At 44.4% G+C, this 17973-nt stretch overlaps 1 protein-coding gene across 1 annotated transcript; it reads right to left on the bottom strand.

The window, feature by feature from the left end:
- Nucleotides 1-519: 519 nt before the first annotated feature.
- sv2ba (synaptic vesicle glycoprotein 2Ba) lies at nt 520-10961 on the bottom strand. The gene is made up of 12 exons (XM_034526968.1): nt 10484-10961; nt 6061-6241; nt 4655-4806; nt 4159-4292; nt 3565-3654; nt 2813-2926; nt 2618-2706; nt 2269-2433; nt 2036-2169; nt 1530-1730; nt 1267-1426; nt 520-703 (listed from the first exon to the last, which is right to left on the bottom strand). The coding sequence occupies exons 1-12, from the start codon at nt 10959-10961 to the stop codon at nt 520-522; spliced, it is 2082 nt and encodes a 693-aa protein (XP_034382859.1).
- Between the last annotated feature and the right edge of the window lie 7012 nt (nt 10962-17973).

Raw genomic sequence — 17973 nt, 5'->3', positions numbered from 1 at the left:
TTCAAATCCAATTCAAGTTATGACTATAAGTCCTCTCTTTGCTTTTTTTTTTTTCTCCAGCGGGGAATGAAATCAAAGCACAACATGGTAACATGAACTACATCACCTTTCAAGTACAGACACATTTTCATCGCATATTAATTTTTCTTTTACACAAACCTCAAAGAAAACAAATGTTGCTACACTCTGCATGTGTGTGTGTGTGTGTGTGTGTGTGTGTGTGTGTGTGTGTAGAGGATGGTTCAGTAAATATTCAAAAGAAAAGGACAAACACTAGTTTTATATGACGTGACATAAATGCTGGGCAGCCTGAGGAGCTCACAGAGGGAATAGAAAGCAACCACAGGTTCACGTAGGCAATCAGACCGTTTTTAAAAACATTTTTAATCATAACTCAGAAACACAGTTAGCACAGCATGGACGTTCTTCCTTGTCTTTCCATTTAAGTTTAAGCTGATACTCAGCTATCCCCGTAGCTACACAGTGGTGGAGGGCCGGAGGCTGCAGGAGTTTGGCTGTTCAGGAGAGGACTTTCTCCCGGGTTTCGGGCAGCTTGAGAGCTACCAGACCTCCGCAGACGAGGGCGATGAAGGCCAGGAAGATGGGGACGATCTTAGTGATGCCGATGAAGGCTGCAAAGATGGAGCTGGCAAGGATTGCGGCGAACTTACAGATTCCATTCAGGACACCAAACGCTGTACCTCTGCAAAGACACAAAGACAGATAAAGATTGTGTCACACCCAGATTAATTTAATTATGTTTTGACAATGCAAGTACTTTTTTTTATATATATATAGGGCTAGAGACTATCTTAAAATCAGATGGGATCAAATACAAAGCCATGGGCAGGGTGTAAATGGGTGTGCTCCTGCTCCTGGTTGGTCCACAGCTTTAATTCTAAGCTGGGAGGCCAACTTTTCCTGAACCCTTGGGTGCTTTGTTGGACCAAACTTTTGAGGGGAGAGGTTAAATTATGTAGCTTTTAATACAAAAGTCAACGGGCTTATAATGACAATTGACAATGACGATTTTGATGCTCCCAAGATGGACAAGCAAACAAGACAGCCAAGACGGTTGTCACCGTGACAACAATCTGCAAGGTCTTTTGTCCTCTTCAAATGACCACGGAAAACAGTTCAATGTCCGTTCTACTCCTATTCTTTTTCTATGGCTGAGGAGTTTAGCGAACAGCTATCGGAACAAACTTGACAGAGAAAGGGTAGAGATGAACAGAGGTGTGGTAGGGAGGGATATTTGGACTGTACCTTTTAGAGGAGGGGTAGAGTTCCACAGAAATGACCTCTAATCCATTCCAGGCCGCCACGCTGGTGGCATAGAAGAGACACTGCCAACATATCACAGCTCCTTGACTGAAACTAAGCAGCAACAGGAAAGTGCAGGCAGACGACGCCAACATAGAACCACCTGGAACGACAGATGGAAAAACAGGTTGGGTCAAAACCGTACTAAAATCCCACCTGTCCGGAGGTTACCGTACTAATACTATTCCACTTTCTGCTGATCTCACCTATTATCTTGATTCTTCCTATCTTGTCCATGAACAGTGCGGAGATGATGTTGCCAGGCAACACAGCCAAACTGCCCAGGAAGCTGACCATGTAGATGACGATGTCGTTCTCCTCCAGGAAGTTCAGATGGCAGCCCTTTTTCGGGTGGAGGAAGGTGGTGTTCTCCATTCGACAGTCTTTGAACTTCTCGTGCCAGAGGTCTGGAGAGAACACAGGGATCACATTAGGCTGCGAACATCCTTTTCTCCTCTCGGTGCTGGAGGATGAACGTATTGCAAAGTGTTAATGCTTTGACTGAGATGGCCGTCTTAGGGCGGCATCAATGTTTTAGTATTTTACACCACTAATTAATAAGAATAAGAATACGAATGTATCCTTCATTGATCCCTTTATTGGGGAATTAGTTGAGTTCATTGAGCCCTAGATTTAAAGGAGCCAACAGTGTAAAAGGTCTTTACATTTTTTCATTACAATCATTCATTAGCCTAGTAATTCTTTACGATACCTGTGTTATAGAAGACAGTGTTCTTGATGGTGCAATTCTCAAAGAAGGTGTTGGTTGACCTGACGTCCTCAAAGTAGCAGTTTTCAAACAGAGAATCCTCGAATTTGACAGACTTTATCTCAATGTTTTCAAACCTAAATGAAAGGAGATGAATCTCATTAGGCGGCAGAATAAACAATAATGTATATGTGTGTGTGTGTGTGTGTGTGAGGGGCAGTGTCGAGAAAATGTACTTGTCATGGATGTACTCTCCCTCGCGGTGGATCTGGTTGACCAGAGAGAAGTTGAAGTGGAAGTGCTCGACCCGTTCTCGGTGGAACACTTTGACCTTGGACTCGTACTCCTCATACTGCATGTATTTGATCATGTCCGGAAACCACACTCCCAGCCCGTGGTAGCTGATACACAGAAACATACAAACCTGAGTGCATAAAACTCAAGGATCTGCATAGATCATTATCACAGGGGGGTAAATGAGAAAGCATGTTTTTTTGGTGTGTGATTTGAGCCTTTAACATTAACAGTGGCATGTCTTCTCTCTTAAGATAGCTGTGCCTACAGGCTATATATAATTGTTGCTACCTGAAAGCCAAGCAGAACCAGACAATAACCAGGAAGAGGCCTTGCAGTCTGAGCTCTGGGGCTGATAGGGACATGATGTTAGACATCACCTGAAAGAGGGACAGATCATTAAAATACACAGAGAAACAAATGCAACGTTTTTGTTTGTTTAATTCTTCGTATTTTAGCATTTTAGCGTAGCGCTGGTCCACGGACCTGCTGCAGCATGGTCGTGTGTCTGACGGTCCAGCGCTGGAAGGCCGTCCCGGTGTCACTCTGGATCTCTATGAAATCGTCCTCCTGGGTCTGGGGTGTCTTAATGTTGGTCGCCTTCACAAAGAGGGAGGAGTTTGGACATATTAAAGATGTCAACGGAAATTTCAGATGTCAGATCATTTCATTTTTAAAGAAACGCTTCAGAAAAAAGGACCAATTTGCTTCTTTTTTTTTGTCTGTCTTTATCAGGACATCTGTGTAACATTCTCACTGATATTCGAACACGTGTAGACCATTAGACCACCTGATAATAAGCCAGAAGTGGAGCTTATTTTTAGTGTGTGTGTGTGTGTGTGTGTGTCTACAGTTCACACAGTATGTGTCCCAGTACGACATGACACAATGCACAATAACTGGACCCTGAAACCGAAGCAGCTAAATGGAATTCAGCCTTCATTCATTATTATATTTAGACCTGCGCTCATCTGGCTTAAAGAGTTCCACCTGTTCAAGACGTTCATGCACGGTAATGTTTTTATCTATCGAAACATGTTACTGCCAATTTGAAATTTGAACTATGCGTCGGCTTTACCCTGCTCAAAACAATCGTTGTCATATCGGCCTTTAAAAATCCACTATCGGTCTGGCTCCCTGTCGTTGCCTACAGTTGATCACGTTGTGCATTTACGCCGTTAACAAACCGCTAAATTCGATAACTGAATGCCGGGCGATCGAGTACAAGCGGCGCTCACAGTGAACACTCTCTCCGGCTCCCCCTTGGCCTTCCAGTTGGTGTCGTGAACTCGTCGCAGGATCATCCACGCCTCATCATGTCGGGCACTCTGGGAGAAAAAAGAAACACACACACACATATATGAATGCATCATCAATGAATGTCCACATCTCGAGAGCGTTCTGTCTGCCTCTTATCAGATGGGTGGGTGGGGGAGGGGGGGGGGGGGCCGTGTGATAATTTGTGTGTCTGTGTGATATGTTGGAGCGGCCCCGCTCTAACATACAAACACAATACCACATGTGGTTAGAGGGCTGACAATGAGCCCGGGTGAGAAAGCAGGGGTGGGTGGTGTTCTGGTGGCGCCTTAGCAGCCTTTCGCTACCTTTGCACAGCAGTGGGATGTTGCACTGGTGGCCGATGATGACTCAACATTCTTAGCCAATCACAGCATGATGTTTAATACTGGACATAATGAGTGTAATGAATCTTAAGAATCTTAAGCCGTCCCCTCAGTGCAGATAAATGTGTTTTTTAACAAAAAAACCATAATTTGCAGATAATAAAACCCCATATTGTAATCTTGTTTTCATCCAGCCACATTGGCTCTGACCTCCAGGAGGAAACGGGGGCTCTCCGGCATGAAGACGACCCCGACGAGTGCAGCCAGGGCAGGGAAGAGGCACACCAGGATGAACAACCTCCAACTGTGGATCTGGAACTCGGAGCCGATGGCGAAGCCCCAGCCTGGGAAAGCATCCAGTAAGGAGCACGTTATATTTAACACACCTTTTTGTTTGAACAATCTATTTTTATGCACCGATTAATCCATTCTGGGGTGGATTTTAAAACTCTGACAACCCGTTGGACTCATGGATTTTTTAAATTTTTTTATTATAAGCATTTTTCCATGGGGGCAAAATGTTGACATCTTTTTTTTAACGTGAGTTATTCGTATTTATTTCCTGGGAGAAATTATTTAGGTGAGGCTCAAGCACAACAACAGACTGAGAAGAAGAAAAAAGAGTTACACATGTCATACGGCAAAATGCACCTCCGGTGAATTGAAATGTGTCTGGTTCTGTCGAGTCAGCGCGTGCGTCCGTTACCATAGTGAGGGATGATTCCCCAGGCGGTGAAGGAGGCGTACAGGCCTCCCAGCATCCAGAACATGCAGAGCCAGCTGAGATGCTCCCCGCGTTTGTCCATCTGCAGGAACTCGGTGTAGTAGGTGTACACTATCGGGATGGAGCCGCCGATTCTGGGGGAGGAATCGCAAAATAACACAACCAAACGTGTCCATCATTCTCCGAGGATTCGGAGGATAATTTGCTGCGATTCCTGTTAGTGATTGTGAGCTCATTTGTCCCGAAGGCTTTACTGCAGGAATCTTTTTTTCTATCTTTTTTTTTGTCCAGCTATACAGATACTTTTATTTGTCTCTCTCTAACTCCAACCCCACCCATCGGAGGTGCATGGAATTAAATTTGTAATGCTCAAAACGTTGAATATTACATTTAAACACTCAAACACGCAACAGCAATGCGTTTTTGGAGCCCTTGTCGTTTGGGACTACTTTCTGCTGGATAAATACTTCCTACAAGAACTGTTATTTGGGTGTACTGATCATATAAATAACCAACGGCTCGAGACTAAATGTTCACAAAAAACATTTAAGTCTAACACACATTACATGTAACCATTCATGTAATGCAATCAAAACCTACAAGTTCAAATTAATCAGTATGTTGTGAAATAACGCATATACTATGCTCAGTGTTAAAAAAAATGACAATACTAAACATTTATAATTAGTTTAAACTAAGAACTGAAAAACTTCTAGCGACACCGTAATTTCAACATCAAGACAACCGTTGGCTTTCTCTTGAGCCCTCCTGCTCGTTGGCTCTTGACTGACATGGGCCTCATTATCGCTGTGCAAAAAGCTCAAACATTCATATTGCAGGTCTGGCTCCGCTCAGGCCGCGATCATTATCAATAGAAATGTGTATAGGAACAAAAAGCTTCACCACCCAAGGGGCCGGCGGGAAGTCAGTGATAAAAACGTACATTAAAAACAAGCAAAGAGCATTGTTCACTTGTTTTTATTGGCTTAAGTAAGAAATGCTCTAATGGAGTAAACAAACAGACATCTTCCTGTGTGCGGCGTACAATGTAAATGTGTTTTATTTACGAGGGGAAATAAACTAACAATTGTTTTGACCGGGGGGGAGTTCCTGATTTACGGGCCTCACTGTTCTCAAAGGGCCCCGGTTTGTTTTAATGGAAGTGCTTCCCATCACTCATCTCACCTAAATGTCAGGTGTCTTATTTTCGGAACAGACGCCTGTCAAATACAAACGCGGGGAAAGAAAAAAAAAAGAAAAAGTTTCGAACTTTTCCACTAAAAAAAGATTATTGATGGTAAAGGTCAGTCGTTATAAAAAAAATTTAAAAGCCAGTCGAGGCGTCTGACTCTCAGGCGAACGTCTGTACAGAAGTGAACGTGTCTCACCCGAAGCCGGAGCAGAACCGGAAGAAGAGGAAGAAGCCGTAGCTCTGAGCGAAGCAGGACAGGAAGGAGAAGACCAGGTCGATGGTCAGGACGTAGATCAGACACTTCCTCCGCCCCATCTTGTCACACAGACCGCCCCACACCAGCGCCCCCACCATCATGGCCACGTACACCAGCAGACCTGCGAAATACACACACACACACACACACACACACACACACACACAAAACCCCATTTGACCTTTACACTCACAGGTCAAGACACATGTTTGGCTCTCTTGATGCACACTTGATGTCATTGAAGCCCACGGTGCAGGCTCTGCATTAACACACTCACACTCAAACAGAGAAACATCACTTGGGAGGAATAACTGTGGTAGATCTGTTATTAAAAAAAAGATGACGAAAAAGAGCCATGATCTCCACTAGGGGGCTCCCTTCCCCCTCGTATGGAAACTTTGCATCGTGATTCAGTGTGACGCGTCCTCTCACACGCACACTCTGATCAGCACACTGATCAACGTAGAAAGAAACGCACCAAGACTGATAACGACGCTCCCAAGATTTATGACTGAGCAACAAAGGTCATAATGATTTGTGCATCACTTCCACAATATTCACCCTCCATATACAAATATATATATATATATATATATATATATATATAAAGAAAATGTAATTCTTTACATTAAAAAATAAAAATAAAAATATATATATATATATATCTATACATACATATAGATATATATATATATATATATATATATATATATATATATATATATATAAATATAATTATTATTTTTGTACCCCCTCTTAAAGTCTGACATTTTATTGTTAACTTTTATTAAACGCTCTAACAATGCATAATTCATTCTGTCGCATTTTATCAGCCGATTCCTGAGTAACGGCAACCCGGAGCATATCCCAGCATGCACCAGACAGCCATTTAATTTTTTGTTGCAAAGCAACAGCGCTGTGCCGCCCATTAGAGATAACAATGATTGCTTCCTTTGTGTGTGTGTGTGTCTGTAGGGAGAATATTATGCTGTAACCTACAACCTGGGCCATCCACCTCACCGTGTTGTTCAACCCTCCAGATCCATATACCTCCTGCCTGCTCTGTGTTTTTACTATGCACAGGCCTAATTACAGTGGGACTAAGCAGCTTAACGGCACGTGGAGCCGTAGTGTGCACCTTCCCCTGTGGATTACGAGGCCATCCGAACGCTCTGGCTCTTCCACGCGCCACGCTGCACGGCCCTAAATCATTCAACGAGAGACTTCGCTGAGGGCACCGGGAGACGAGGAGTCAGGGCTAATATGTCACATAATATCTTGGCCAAGTTGTGGCTCAAGGCGAGGCGTGCGCCTTACTTACGTACACGCACATGGACCGGGTGACAGGAATGCCCTTGTGATTAGAAAGCCTGTCCTTCATGTGGAGGCCCAGGATCAAGCCCTGCAGCAACAAGCCTCTACCTGTCTGTTTAAGTGTCCTTGAGCACAGCGGAGACACTGAATCCCTGAAGGGCAAAGAACAATTTCCCCTTTTTCTTACAGTATAAAAAGTGAAAGCACTTAGTGCATCTTGATGAAGTGACTATTATCCTTCTCTGGAGGAAAAACAACGGCAGACACCAGCGGAGCATGCGTTTTCCAACGATGCAATATGTTCCGATGAAAGAAACATATGCGAACCCCGTGTCCATGATTCAACAGATGAGGCTTTTCAGCATGCAGATGACTTTGTGATGAGAAATTAAACTCATTACCGATTCTGTAGCATTAGCTCCATTCCTGTAATTAAAACTTGATTTCATTCATCACATACATAAACGTCAATGCCTTGCTCAGGGGCACTTTGACCTGCAGAACCGGGGAATGAACCTCTTACTTTGTGATTGACAGTCAACCTGCTTTTCCCATTGTAGAAACTAGGCGTGAGTTTTATGAATTCTGAACACACAACATTCGGACACCTGGCAGCGTGCGAGCAGTGAAAAGCCTTTAAGTAATAATCTGCTACATTTTCCCTTGATGTCCTAAAAACGGGACTGATTGAATTTGTATCCAGTGAATTAAAGTTACAATTGTTTGAAGCAGCTGTTCGCAAAATCAGACTTAGCCTATATGACATGCCAGGTTGCACTGCACAAACTACTTCTTATCTAGACAGTAGTTATAGCTGGTAGTATTTACGGCCGATCATGGTCCTAGGGTTATTCGTAGTTTGTTTCCTGTTTTATTTTGATATATTCACCCTTTTGCGTAATATTACTTCCTGCCTTTGCGTCTGTGCTCTCCATGTGTATTCAGTTTGTCTGTTTCCCGTTTCATTGTCAGTCCATTAGCGCTCCTTTTTAGCAGTGCTTTACTTTTCTTTTTTTTCCCTTTGTGAGCTTCTAGTTTATATTTCTGGTGACCGACCTGTGGACCCTTTCACAGTTTGTTTTCAGTTCATGAAACAGTGACTATGTCCACTTTTTATATACAGCCGCTTGTCACACAGCCAGGTGTAGCATTTGTGCTACGCAACGTTAGCTTGCTGATATCTGACTTGTTTAGAGGAGGTAACTTAATGGGAAATATTTTACCTGACAATTAATCAAAGGTCTGTTTTTTTTAATATTTCAATGCTATATCTATATATAAATATATATATATATAAATGTCTCAAATGATGTTAGTTACGTTAGCATCATCTAATACGTTAGCATCATCTAATACTACTCACATGAATGCTAACTCTGAAATGGAGATCTCCATTTATGCACTAACTTAACATAAGTGTTGTGTAAACGGACAAAGAAAATCGACAATCCAGTAAAAAAAATAAAATAAAAGTTGATCAAATTTAAAAAGATGGAACTTTACATTTTGTTTGGTTCACATAAATAAATGCTATTCACCAAATGTAGTCTCCATTATCCCTTGAACAGCAGCCGGGAAGCATCCTAAAAGATCTATATAATTGCAGTTCCAGCTCGATTCCAAATACGCATTAGCTGCATTGCAAGTTTAACAATTTCCTTAAGATAACTGGTTAAATATCTGCAACCACATCGAGTCTGAGATTTAAAACCTGCCAAAGCTTCCCTTCGTTGTCTCCAGCATTGTGTCTCCTCGCTATTAACCTCTTATGTTTACACTCTATGGATTAAGCAATAAAACCGCCATGCAGGGCGAGTGCACCGGCAATCCTCCTCTTATCTGCTATCCAAGACTACGGTTAAGATTAATACATTTCTGCCCCGGTGAGCCTGGTGAACAGAGCACGAGCGAGGATGAACATTTTAAAAAAGGGATCAATCTGCCGATCTACTTCATATTCTCAGCTGATGATCGGCGCTCCCCTCTCGCTCTGCCCAAACAGACGCTGTGATTTCATTTTTTCACCGGGGCCCTCCTCCTGCTACCACAGCCTGTCAGAGGCCTGAAGCGTATCTGACAGCTCTGCACCGGGCGCTGCAGGCCGCCAGGCTCCCTGACTGCTGCAACATGCTCCATATTAGCCTGGGAACGCACACTGAATACAATCACTGCCGGGAGCCTCATCAATCTCTCGCAATTCCTCATCCCAGGAGCCGGTTGTTAAGGCGAAATGAGCTATGCGCAATGCGAGGCCTGGGAAATAAGGTGAGGGGCTTGTATTTGCAGTTTGGTTGTCTGCACGGAAAGTGAGGAACAGACGCTTTCAAGGTGCATTTCCCAGTAAGTTGGGTCTATGCTGCATACAAATGTAAGAATCCATGTTTTTTTTTGCCGTGTTTACAGTTCTGGTACAATATTTGGAGAAATATTAAAGCTGGCAGGAAACGGAAATACTATCCAAGTAGCAGCTTATTTCTGTGTCTGGTATCTGATATATTTAAACAAATATGGCGTCAACTTTCAGACTTTAGGGACCAGTGCCAAGGCTCATCCAGTGACTCAGTCTGACCTAAAAGCTTATGAGGATGCACAATGTTGCTTAATTTTCTGGATTTCTTGCATTCACTCCAATTGAGCCAAGCTTTTTTTTTCTTTTTTATTAATTGGTCCCAGCGCCTGGGGGATTTTTCTGTCTGTGGTCTGCAACCATGTGCCATCAAGAGCCAAACATATGCAGTATTTTGTCTCAGCCAAGCACAACAGCAGATAATTTCGCTGATGGGATTCCTCCTCTCTGGGTAAAATGTAGAACCCATTAACATATCATTATAATTAGCTGGACTTGTAATTAGCTGGGTTGGAGAAATGTGTTTGCTAAACAGGTTTTTAGCCATGCATTCACCACTTTGGACTGAATTATGCCAGCAACCTTTCAATCGATTGCCGTGAGACTGTGTACAGACATTAATGGTACAAAGAGGGTGAATATATATATATATATATTTTCAACCTCAGTTTTCCCACCTTCCCTCCCTCTGCTGTCACTTACCCAGCAGTCCTTTGTCGGAGTTGGATATGCACATGTCCTTCTCAGCACTGGGCAGTACGAAGCCCACCACGAAGCCGTCCACTCCGTCGGCCATCAGCGCCAAGCCCAGCACGAAGAACAGCATCCACTGGAAGCGCCCGTGGCCGCAGTCCTCCATGATGGTCTCGTACTGCTCTGGCAGGTTGTCCTCCTCCTCTTCCTGCTGGGCGGCCTGACGGGCTTTCCTCCTGGCCTCCGTCCGAGCCGCCCGCCGTGCCTCCTTGATCTCGTCGGGGTGGGGGACGCCTTGGTACTCCCCCTCGTACATCTGCTCATCGTCGTCCGCGCCCTCCGTGGCGTCGCTGCGAGCGTCTTCGTCCTGCGGAGGGTAATCGGCCTGGTAGGGGTAGCCATCTTGACCGCTCCCATCCTGGGTGTAGGTGTATTCCCCACCTTCTGTCACCTGCTGGCTCACGTTGTTGTGGTAGGGGTCATCCATGGTTCCTGCTGGGTGCTAGCGGGAGCAGGACTGACTTTGCCTTGTCGCCGTCGTACTCTGAGGAAGCTCAAGTTGTCAGCTATAATGGCATAATCCTCCTCAGGAGCTGTGAGTTGCTCTCGGTGTTAGTGCAGGAATTCTGTGCGATGTCTTCTGGGGAGTCTCGGGCTCAGATGGAAGGCCTCAATGGCTGCCTTGAAAGACTTTTACCTTCCTTGACGTGCACAGCGCTGCATGCTGAACCTAAAACACAAAGCACACGCCACACGTTGCAAATGATCTGTCAGCAGAACGACGTCGCCATGCAACATGTGTGACCTGCCGAGTCAAGTCGCAATTACAGTCTCAAAGGGCTTCACAACATGTATACTGTGGATACATGCACAGGGAGTAGGCTACATCACGACCTTTGACTCTCTCTAAGTCCTTGAAAATACAGAAGCAGCTACGTGATTTGCCGACTACATGTCATGTAATCATAGAAGGGGGAGACATTTCCTTGTATTTAATTTCCCTCCCACATGTTCACTTTTTTGTCTCGCTTTTAGTTTCTTTGCTTTAGTTCCCTAACCTGTCAAATGAATCCGTGTTACGCTATTCATTACTTCTTGGAAAGGACTTAAAGTCATACATAAATACAGGCTGTTATTCTTGTCAGAAATGAAAAGTGTAATGTGGCAGGACAGAGCAGTTCAGGACTCCCAGCCTCCCTTGCAGGCTGCGTGTCCTTCCACACAGCCAGATAATCTCACTGTCCCTCCACCCTCAGATGCTGTGACGCCATTTTGATCCATCGCGTAGCGCTGCTGCAACGGTGACACATTCAGATCTGTCTTGATTTTCATAGTGACAGAGACCAGGGGCAACGATAGGATGACAGTAACACAAATGATCTATCATTTTCGGGAAAGTTGGCCGTCACATGCTTTATTGTCATGATTAAGTGACTTGCACAGTGAGGTCGGGCACATATTCTTACAAATCAAGCATCTGTCAGCCTGAGGCTGGCTCCTCTGGATTTTTACAGATTAAAAAAAAGATGACGCGCAACGTTTCGTGACAGACAACCCGAGCAGCATAGCAAAAAGTAAAGCAGGCAATTAATGAGAAATGAATCACTTTCTTAAACTATACTTTTTTTTTTTTACTTGTGCTGCAACTACATTCATCAGTCTCGTGCTCACGTGCATCCTGCTAGTACTGCACTAACTTTAAAGCAATACTTGTCACTGTGGAAAATACTGAATAAAAGGTCAAACCTAAAAAACTACAATGCTAATAATGGTAAATGCTAAAACATAGCAGTAGCAATAGTAGCACAAGTCTGGAAGAGGCAACTGACACATTTACATAACATTATCTTTCTAAAAGTCAGTGTACACCAAAATTAGCCTCCAGAAGCTAATGGTCATACCAGTAGAAGGTAGCAACCACATAGCTAAGGGTGGAGCAGGACAACCCCCAAAGGCTTTATGAGAATATGTCAGTCATTGCAATCTTGTCTATTGTACACATAGCTTTATGTTTTGTTTCGTTCTAAATGTGGAACATGTTAGAGGTGTATTATTTGTTACAAGGGGATTACTTATATGGGTATTGTTGGGTATTATTACTTGTTGGATATGATTTGTGGGTATTATTACTTGTTGGGAATTACTTGTTATATGGGTATTTCTTGTTAAATGGGTATTGCTTGTTGGGTATTACCTGTTGTATGTGTATTATTACTTGTTGGATATTACTTGTTATATGTGTATTATTACTTGTTGGATGTGACTCGTTATATGGGTATAACTTGTTATATTTGTCTACCTTTTTTTCATTGGATATATGAAATACTTCAGAAACAATTGCAGTCTTATCGTCTGACAAGTGGATGGCCGGTTTGGGTTGGTCTGTCCTGGTTTGGAGCCAGCATGACGAACACTGTAATTTAATCCAGATTAAGACTGCAGATTTATTTATTTTTTTTCATTTTGCCCTCGTTGCCTCACAGTATTGTTTCATCACGGAAGTCATTGAGGTGGCTGACGGTAGATTATGGAGTCTGGATTGACGCACTGAAATGCGTCTGCTGCTCTTGGATGTGTAGCTTCTGAGTCTGCGCTGATCATTTCTTGCTCGATCGTGATTTGAGCAAGATCACCTGAGAGCGTCACGCCTGCCGCTGCTGTTGTTGTTGTTGTTTATTATTTGTCGTTTCCTTCAGTAACCTGAATAATACATGAACGATTCAGAAAGTGAGAGGTTGGATGCTCCCTCTGGTCGAGGGAAGCGGTGGCGCTTTCATCATCCTGCTGCTGCAGCGCCTTTACTCACACAGCTGGCACTTACATAACAGAGTACAGCTGCTTGTACTCCCCGCCTCCCGACCCCCCACCTCTGTCTCCATCCCTCACCCTTCTCTTTCATCCTATCGATCTGCGTTTGAGTTTATGAATGTATCAAGTCGACCGCCCTCACCCCCAACGCATGCACATTAATTCAGATGTCAAATCAGCATTATTCGCCTGTGCAGAGTTTGAATAGGTCACGATCGGCCTTCCTTCGGGAGCATGCACCAGGGTTGAGAATTCAAAGAGCTCCTTTGAATCATGAAAATCAATGTGCGTCTGAGCTTTAACAGGAAGCAGATAGGTCACTGTGTAATTTTCCAGAACCTATCTCAATTTCACAATTGACCTTCTGCCATTGAGATCATTTATTAGTTTGCCTCAGCCAAACTCTGTCGACTTTGTTTCCTCAGTTGCTGTTGCTGGTCCTCCGGAGAGCAACTGAGCCGTACACGCTAGCGAAGTTGCGTATTAATGCCACGGTAACAGACTTTTGGAAGGATAGCGTTCCAGTCACCTGGAATTCACTCAGCCACCATCTTGCACCGCTGGCCACAGAGCAGCTCCAAGTTTCTCGCTCTGCTTTCCCATCAGTGTTTACAGACAGTTGGGGAAAGTACTTATTTATTCACTTGTGCAAAAAAAAGAAGGGATAAAATAATTAAATCTTGACTTGTTTTTTGTTCTGTCTGTCACGGTCGGGGTTATAACTATTATTTTTAGCCACGGATGCGTCAGTCGTTATGGATGCGCTTTGCATTTTGTCATCTTCGTCCTTGTTTTTCTATCTTTCTCTTCTTTTATTTCTTTCTTTTGCACGAGGTGTTTCAATCTCTGGGTGACTCCATTGCACGTGCACAGTTTATATTGTTTCCCCTCAATTTGCTTTTGATCTGTATCAAACCTGGAACTCAACCCAGAGAGTTGATTTAAAAGAAAAATCCCTCACCGCTGCTACAGTATTTGATTCTGAACCTGACAGCTGATTTTCTTTGTCATATGTGCGTGGTGAAATAATGCATGTGAACAGTTATTGATCGGATGAAACAAACGCATAACATGATTTCCATTTGTCCTGGTACAACAAATGGCTGAGACCTTTCTTCCAGTTTTCCCCACCAGGGTTCCACTAAACATCAAGGTGAAGGGGTTTGAATACCACTGAAGCCAGAGGTATTAGACACACACGTACTGTTTCTTTAAAAACAACAAAAGAAAACATCTAAGATCTATCTACTGCACGCTTTGTATGTCAGTGGTGAAACTCAACTGTCAAAGCAGTGAGTTCCTTTTAATCTCGGCTCCCGTGTGACCTCGAGAGGTCAAAGTAAGATCCTACCTGAATTCAGGGGACCGCGTGCGTGTCCGCTAACCTGTCAACTTATGTTTATTAGCAACATGTCTCTGAGTCACATAATGTCACCAGGTCAGTTGAGGAGCAGGAGTTGGCATTTTGGGCATTTTTAAATATGTCACTTGATGTTTGCATGCCAATACCTTTGCTACCGAGAAATGCTACGTTGAATAGACCCTGATTCCTTCGTTCAATATCCTCTTCCCTCTCTCGACACATCAGCTCCAAATGAAAGCTGATGAATGAGATAAATTCAATGTGTAGCAAAACATCAGGGGGACTTGAGCTTGGCAAAATAAAAAATGTATTCACGGATTGGAACTTTTTCTATTTAGATGAAAGGATTTGGTTGCACACTTGTTATTAGCTCAACTACAACGACTACATTTTGATGTCTCCGCAGCAGATAAAACTTGAAAAATAAAGGATGGCACCACAGGTATCTTTTCAGTCTAAATTATTCCTCACACCCTCAGCAAACTGTCAAATTAAATAGCACAACGCATCTGAACAGCAGCATTATGAAGATAAAACAAAGTTGTTGTCTTACCAGAGTTGGGTATTTCCTTAATGTAAAAATGACTTCTGAACAAAACAAACATAAATAAAAATGTGCAAACGTCCAAGTAGCATTTTCCAAATGTCCCAAGCCTACATGTCGGTTTATCCTAAGGCCGAGCTGCAGCCAAGGCTGAGGGATTAGGATCCAACCTCACGATCCCCCGCCACCACCAGCCCCTCCCTCATCAGGGCTCATCCCCACAGGAACTCCCCCCCAACACCCGCCCCTAGGACCCAGTGGTACAGCCCTTCAAGTGTAAAGAGCAACAGGCTCTACAGATAGAGACAGCAAACTGTGGAGACTCTCGACAGTTTTTTTTAGCCATACACCTGATCCGTGCAGACGCTGCTCTACGGGGAGGTCAGAGGTCACTGTCATCTGGGCAGAACAAGCAGCCCTGGAGACGTTCAGCGGCCTGCAGTCACAGTCAAGTGCTCTCCAAGAGTGTGCTCGTTTCAGATTTCCAGGTAAGCGCCACGCCAGGTGTAGTGTCATCACCGGTTACACCAGCCGAGATGAGCCCCACTGTTCCCAGAAAAGCACGTCCCCGCAATAGCTGCATGTCCCGTCAAAGTGTCCTCGAGTGAGACATCACCTCTCTGCAGCTGCTCATCCATCCCGAAGTAGCTCCTGATAAGCACATCGGCGACGAAAAAAAAAAAGAAAGGCTGAAATATCCCTCTTCCCTTGAAGCAGCAAGGAAGGCCCGGCGGTTCGTTTGGCCGGGCGTGGATGAGAGCAGATGTGATAATGGACGTGTCTGAGTGGCACCTATAGTGCCGGGGGATGGATAATCATAGCTCCCCTGCACCACACATCATCCCTGGGGTTTACATACAGAACACATACGGAGTGGGGAGTGGAGAAGAGAAGAGCAGCAGTTATACATGTTGGATTGATACGGTGGATCGGTGCCCGGCTCGTCCCGAATGATAGTACATTATATGACATTAAAAGCTTTTTAATATGCGGAGGGATTACTTTGGGCCCCGGGAGGCCGTCGCCACTTTCCGGCTGCAGTCTCGCTCGGCAAAAAAGCCTTCATGTTGTTGTTTTTTACTGGCTGATACTTTTACTTTTGTACATAGTGGTGATTCTACTTCGACAGAAAGATAGTGACATAACAGTCAGTTAAGTCACTATCTCTGGACGAATGGGGTGACACGATGTTGATTAAGCCCACGGCCCACTAATAAAATTGTAATATTTGTATATTTGCAGTATTACAAACTGTGTGTCTGTTACCACAACAACAAAAAGGCTCTATTACAGTTTCTCTCCATTGCATAATTGCCACTACATGGAGATGAAATGGAGATCACACCAGCACACTGTATAGCAAATCGGGAATTATTTTGGCCCATTAAAAACAAGTTCTTCGTTCATTACCGCGGCCAGTCTGGCAAGTCCCCCACACCCCACCCCCACCAGTGAAAATGGTACGGCCCTGCTATGGGACATCATTATAGAGAGTAGATGTCTTGCATAGAGGCAAAGCCCTCTAATCCGAAGGCCAGATAATTCGAGTGCAAAGAGGATTAGCTCCACCCCAGCAGAGCCATTGGCTAAATTTAGCCCCCATACTCTCAGTCTCCATATAACCCCTCCACTAAGCCCCGCCCACGACTCTTCTCTACCCAGACGTGCTGTCCACCAATCACATGCCGCGGTTCACCATAACGCATTCGTGACATTTCTCCAATAATCCGGCATCTGCAGGCCCAACACTTTGAACCCTGAACCCTGAACCCTGTTCCTGTTCTTGATAAAGTGTGAAACCGTGGAGTCACCCTGAGAGGAGAAGGGGCCGCCGGCATGCCAATCTCCCTACGATGCCTCGTGCCAATTCGTCCGAGGAGCTTCGTCCTCTGGGGGACGCGTCGGGATTACGGCCGACGGTGGCTGCGTGAGGAGGGGCCTGTAGCCCACACAATCCCTGCGGTGGCGTGGCCAGCTGGATCACAGCGGCGTCTCATGCACACATCCGGGATATGAATAGCTTCTGCGGGGGAAGTGATCAAAAACCTTGTCCCTGTGTCCCTTTTAATACTGGTTTAAAACCAATGCTGCTTTTATGACGTTCCTCCAGCGAACTCCATGATAAGTCCTGGGTCATATAAACTCTTGTTTCCCCCCCTCCTTCCAATTAGCTGCTTGTTGATGAGCCACATTTAAAATACAGTCCGGGTTGTACCGACTCGGGAAATGATTAACTTCGCATGATTAACTTCGTCGAACACGAGATATTGTTTTGAAGCCCCTGTGGGTTTCTGTGTCACCTACTCATGATCCGGGTTCTGTTTTCTTTCAGTACCTCATCCTCTGTACGTGTGCGCCCAATAACTTTAAGATAACAAGGCAGCGGAGAGACGCAGAAAACAAAACCCCCGCTGGTACAATTACTGCAATATTGTTTCCTGCTATTTTTCCTCCGCTGACTGGGGCCTTAATTGAGTCGGTGGATGTTTAAAAAAAGACAAAAGGGCAGCGTGGGGTCCCACGTTGGACGCGTCCTAGCTCGGTTTAAGTCACCAGGGTCTCTAGTGCGCATCCGGGACACACACACACACACACGCGTGTATAAACTTTGACCTAAACACCTTATGAAGGAAACAAACAACATTCAGTCACAGTTTTACAATTTTGAAAATAATTGGAACGCTCCATTCTTAGATCTGAAGAATGTCTTCACCCGGGATGACTGGTGGATCACACACACACAGACACACACACACCGTAGAGAAAGAGAGTTGGTGTGTGTGG

Source organism: Cyclopterus lumpus, chromosome 3 (genome assembly GCF_009769545.1).
Source record: "Cyclopterus lumpus isolate fCycLum1 chromosome 3, fCycLum1.pri, whole genome shotgun sequence".
NCBI lineage: Eukaryota > Metazoa > Chordata > Actinopteri > Perciformes > Cyclopteridae > Cyclopterus > Cyclopterus lumpus.
Note: the sequence above shows the minus strand (reverse complement) of the source record. Positions and strands in the feature narration are given on the sequence as shown.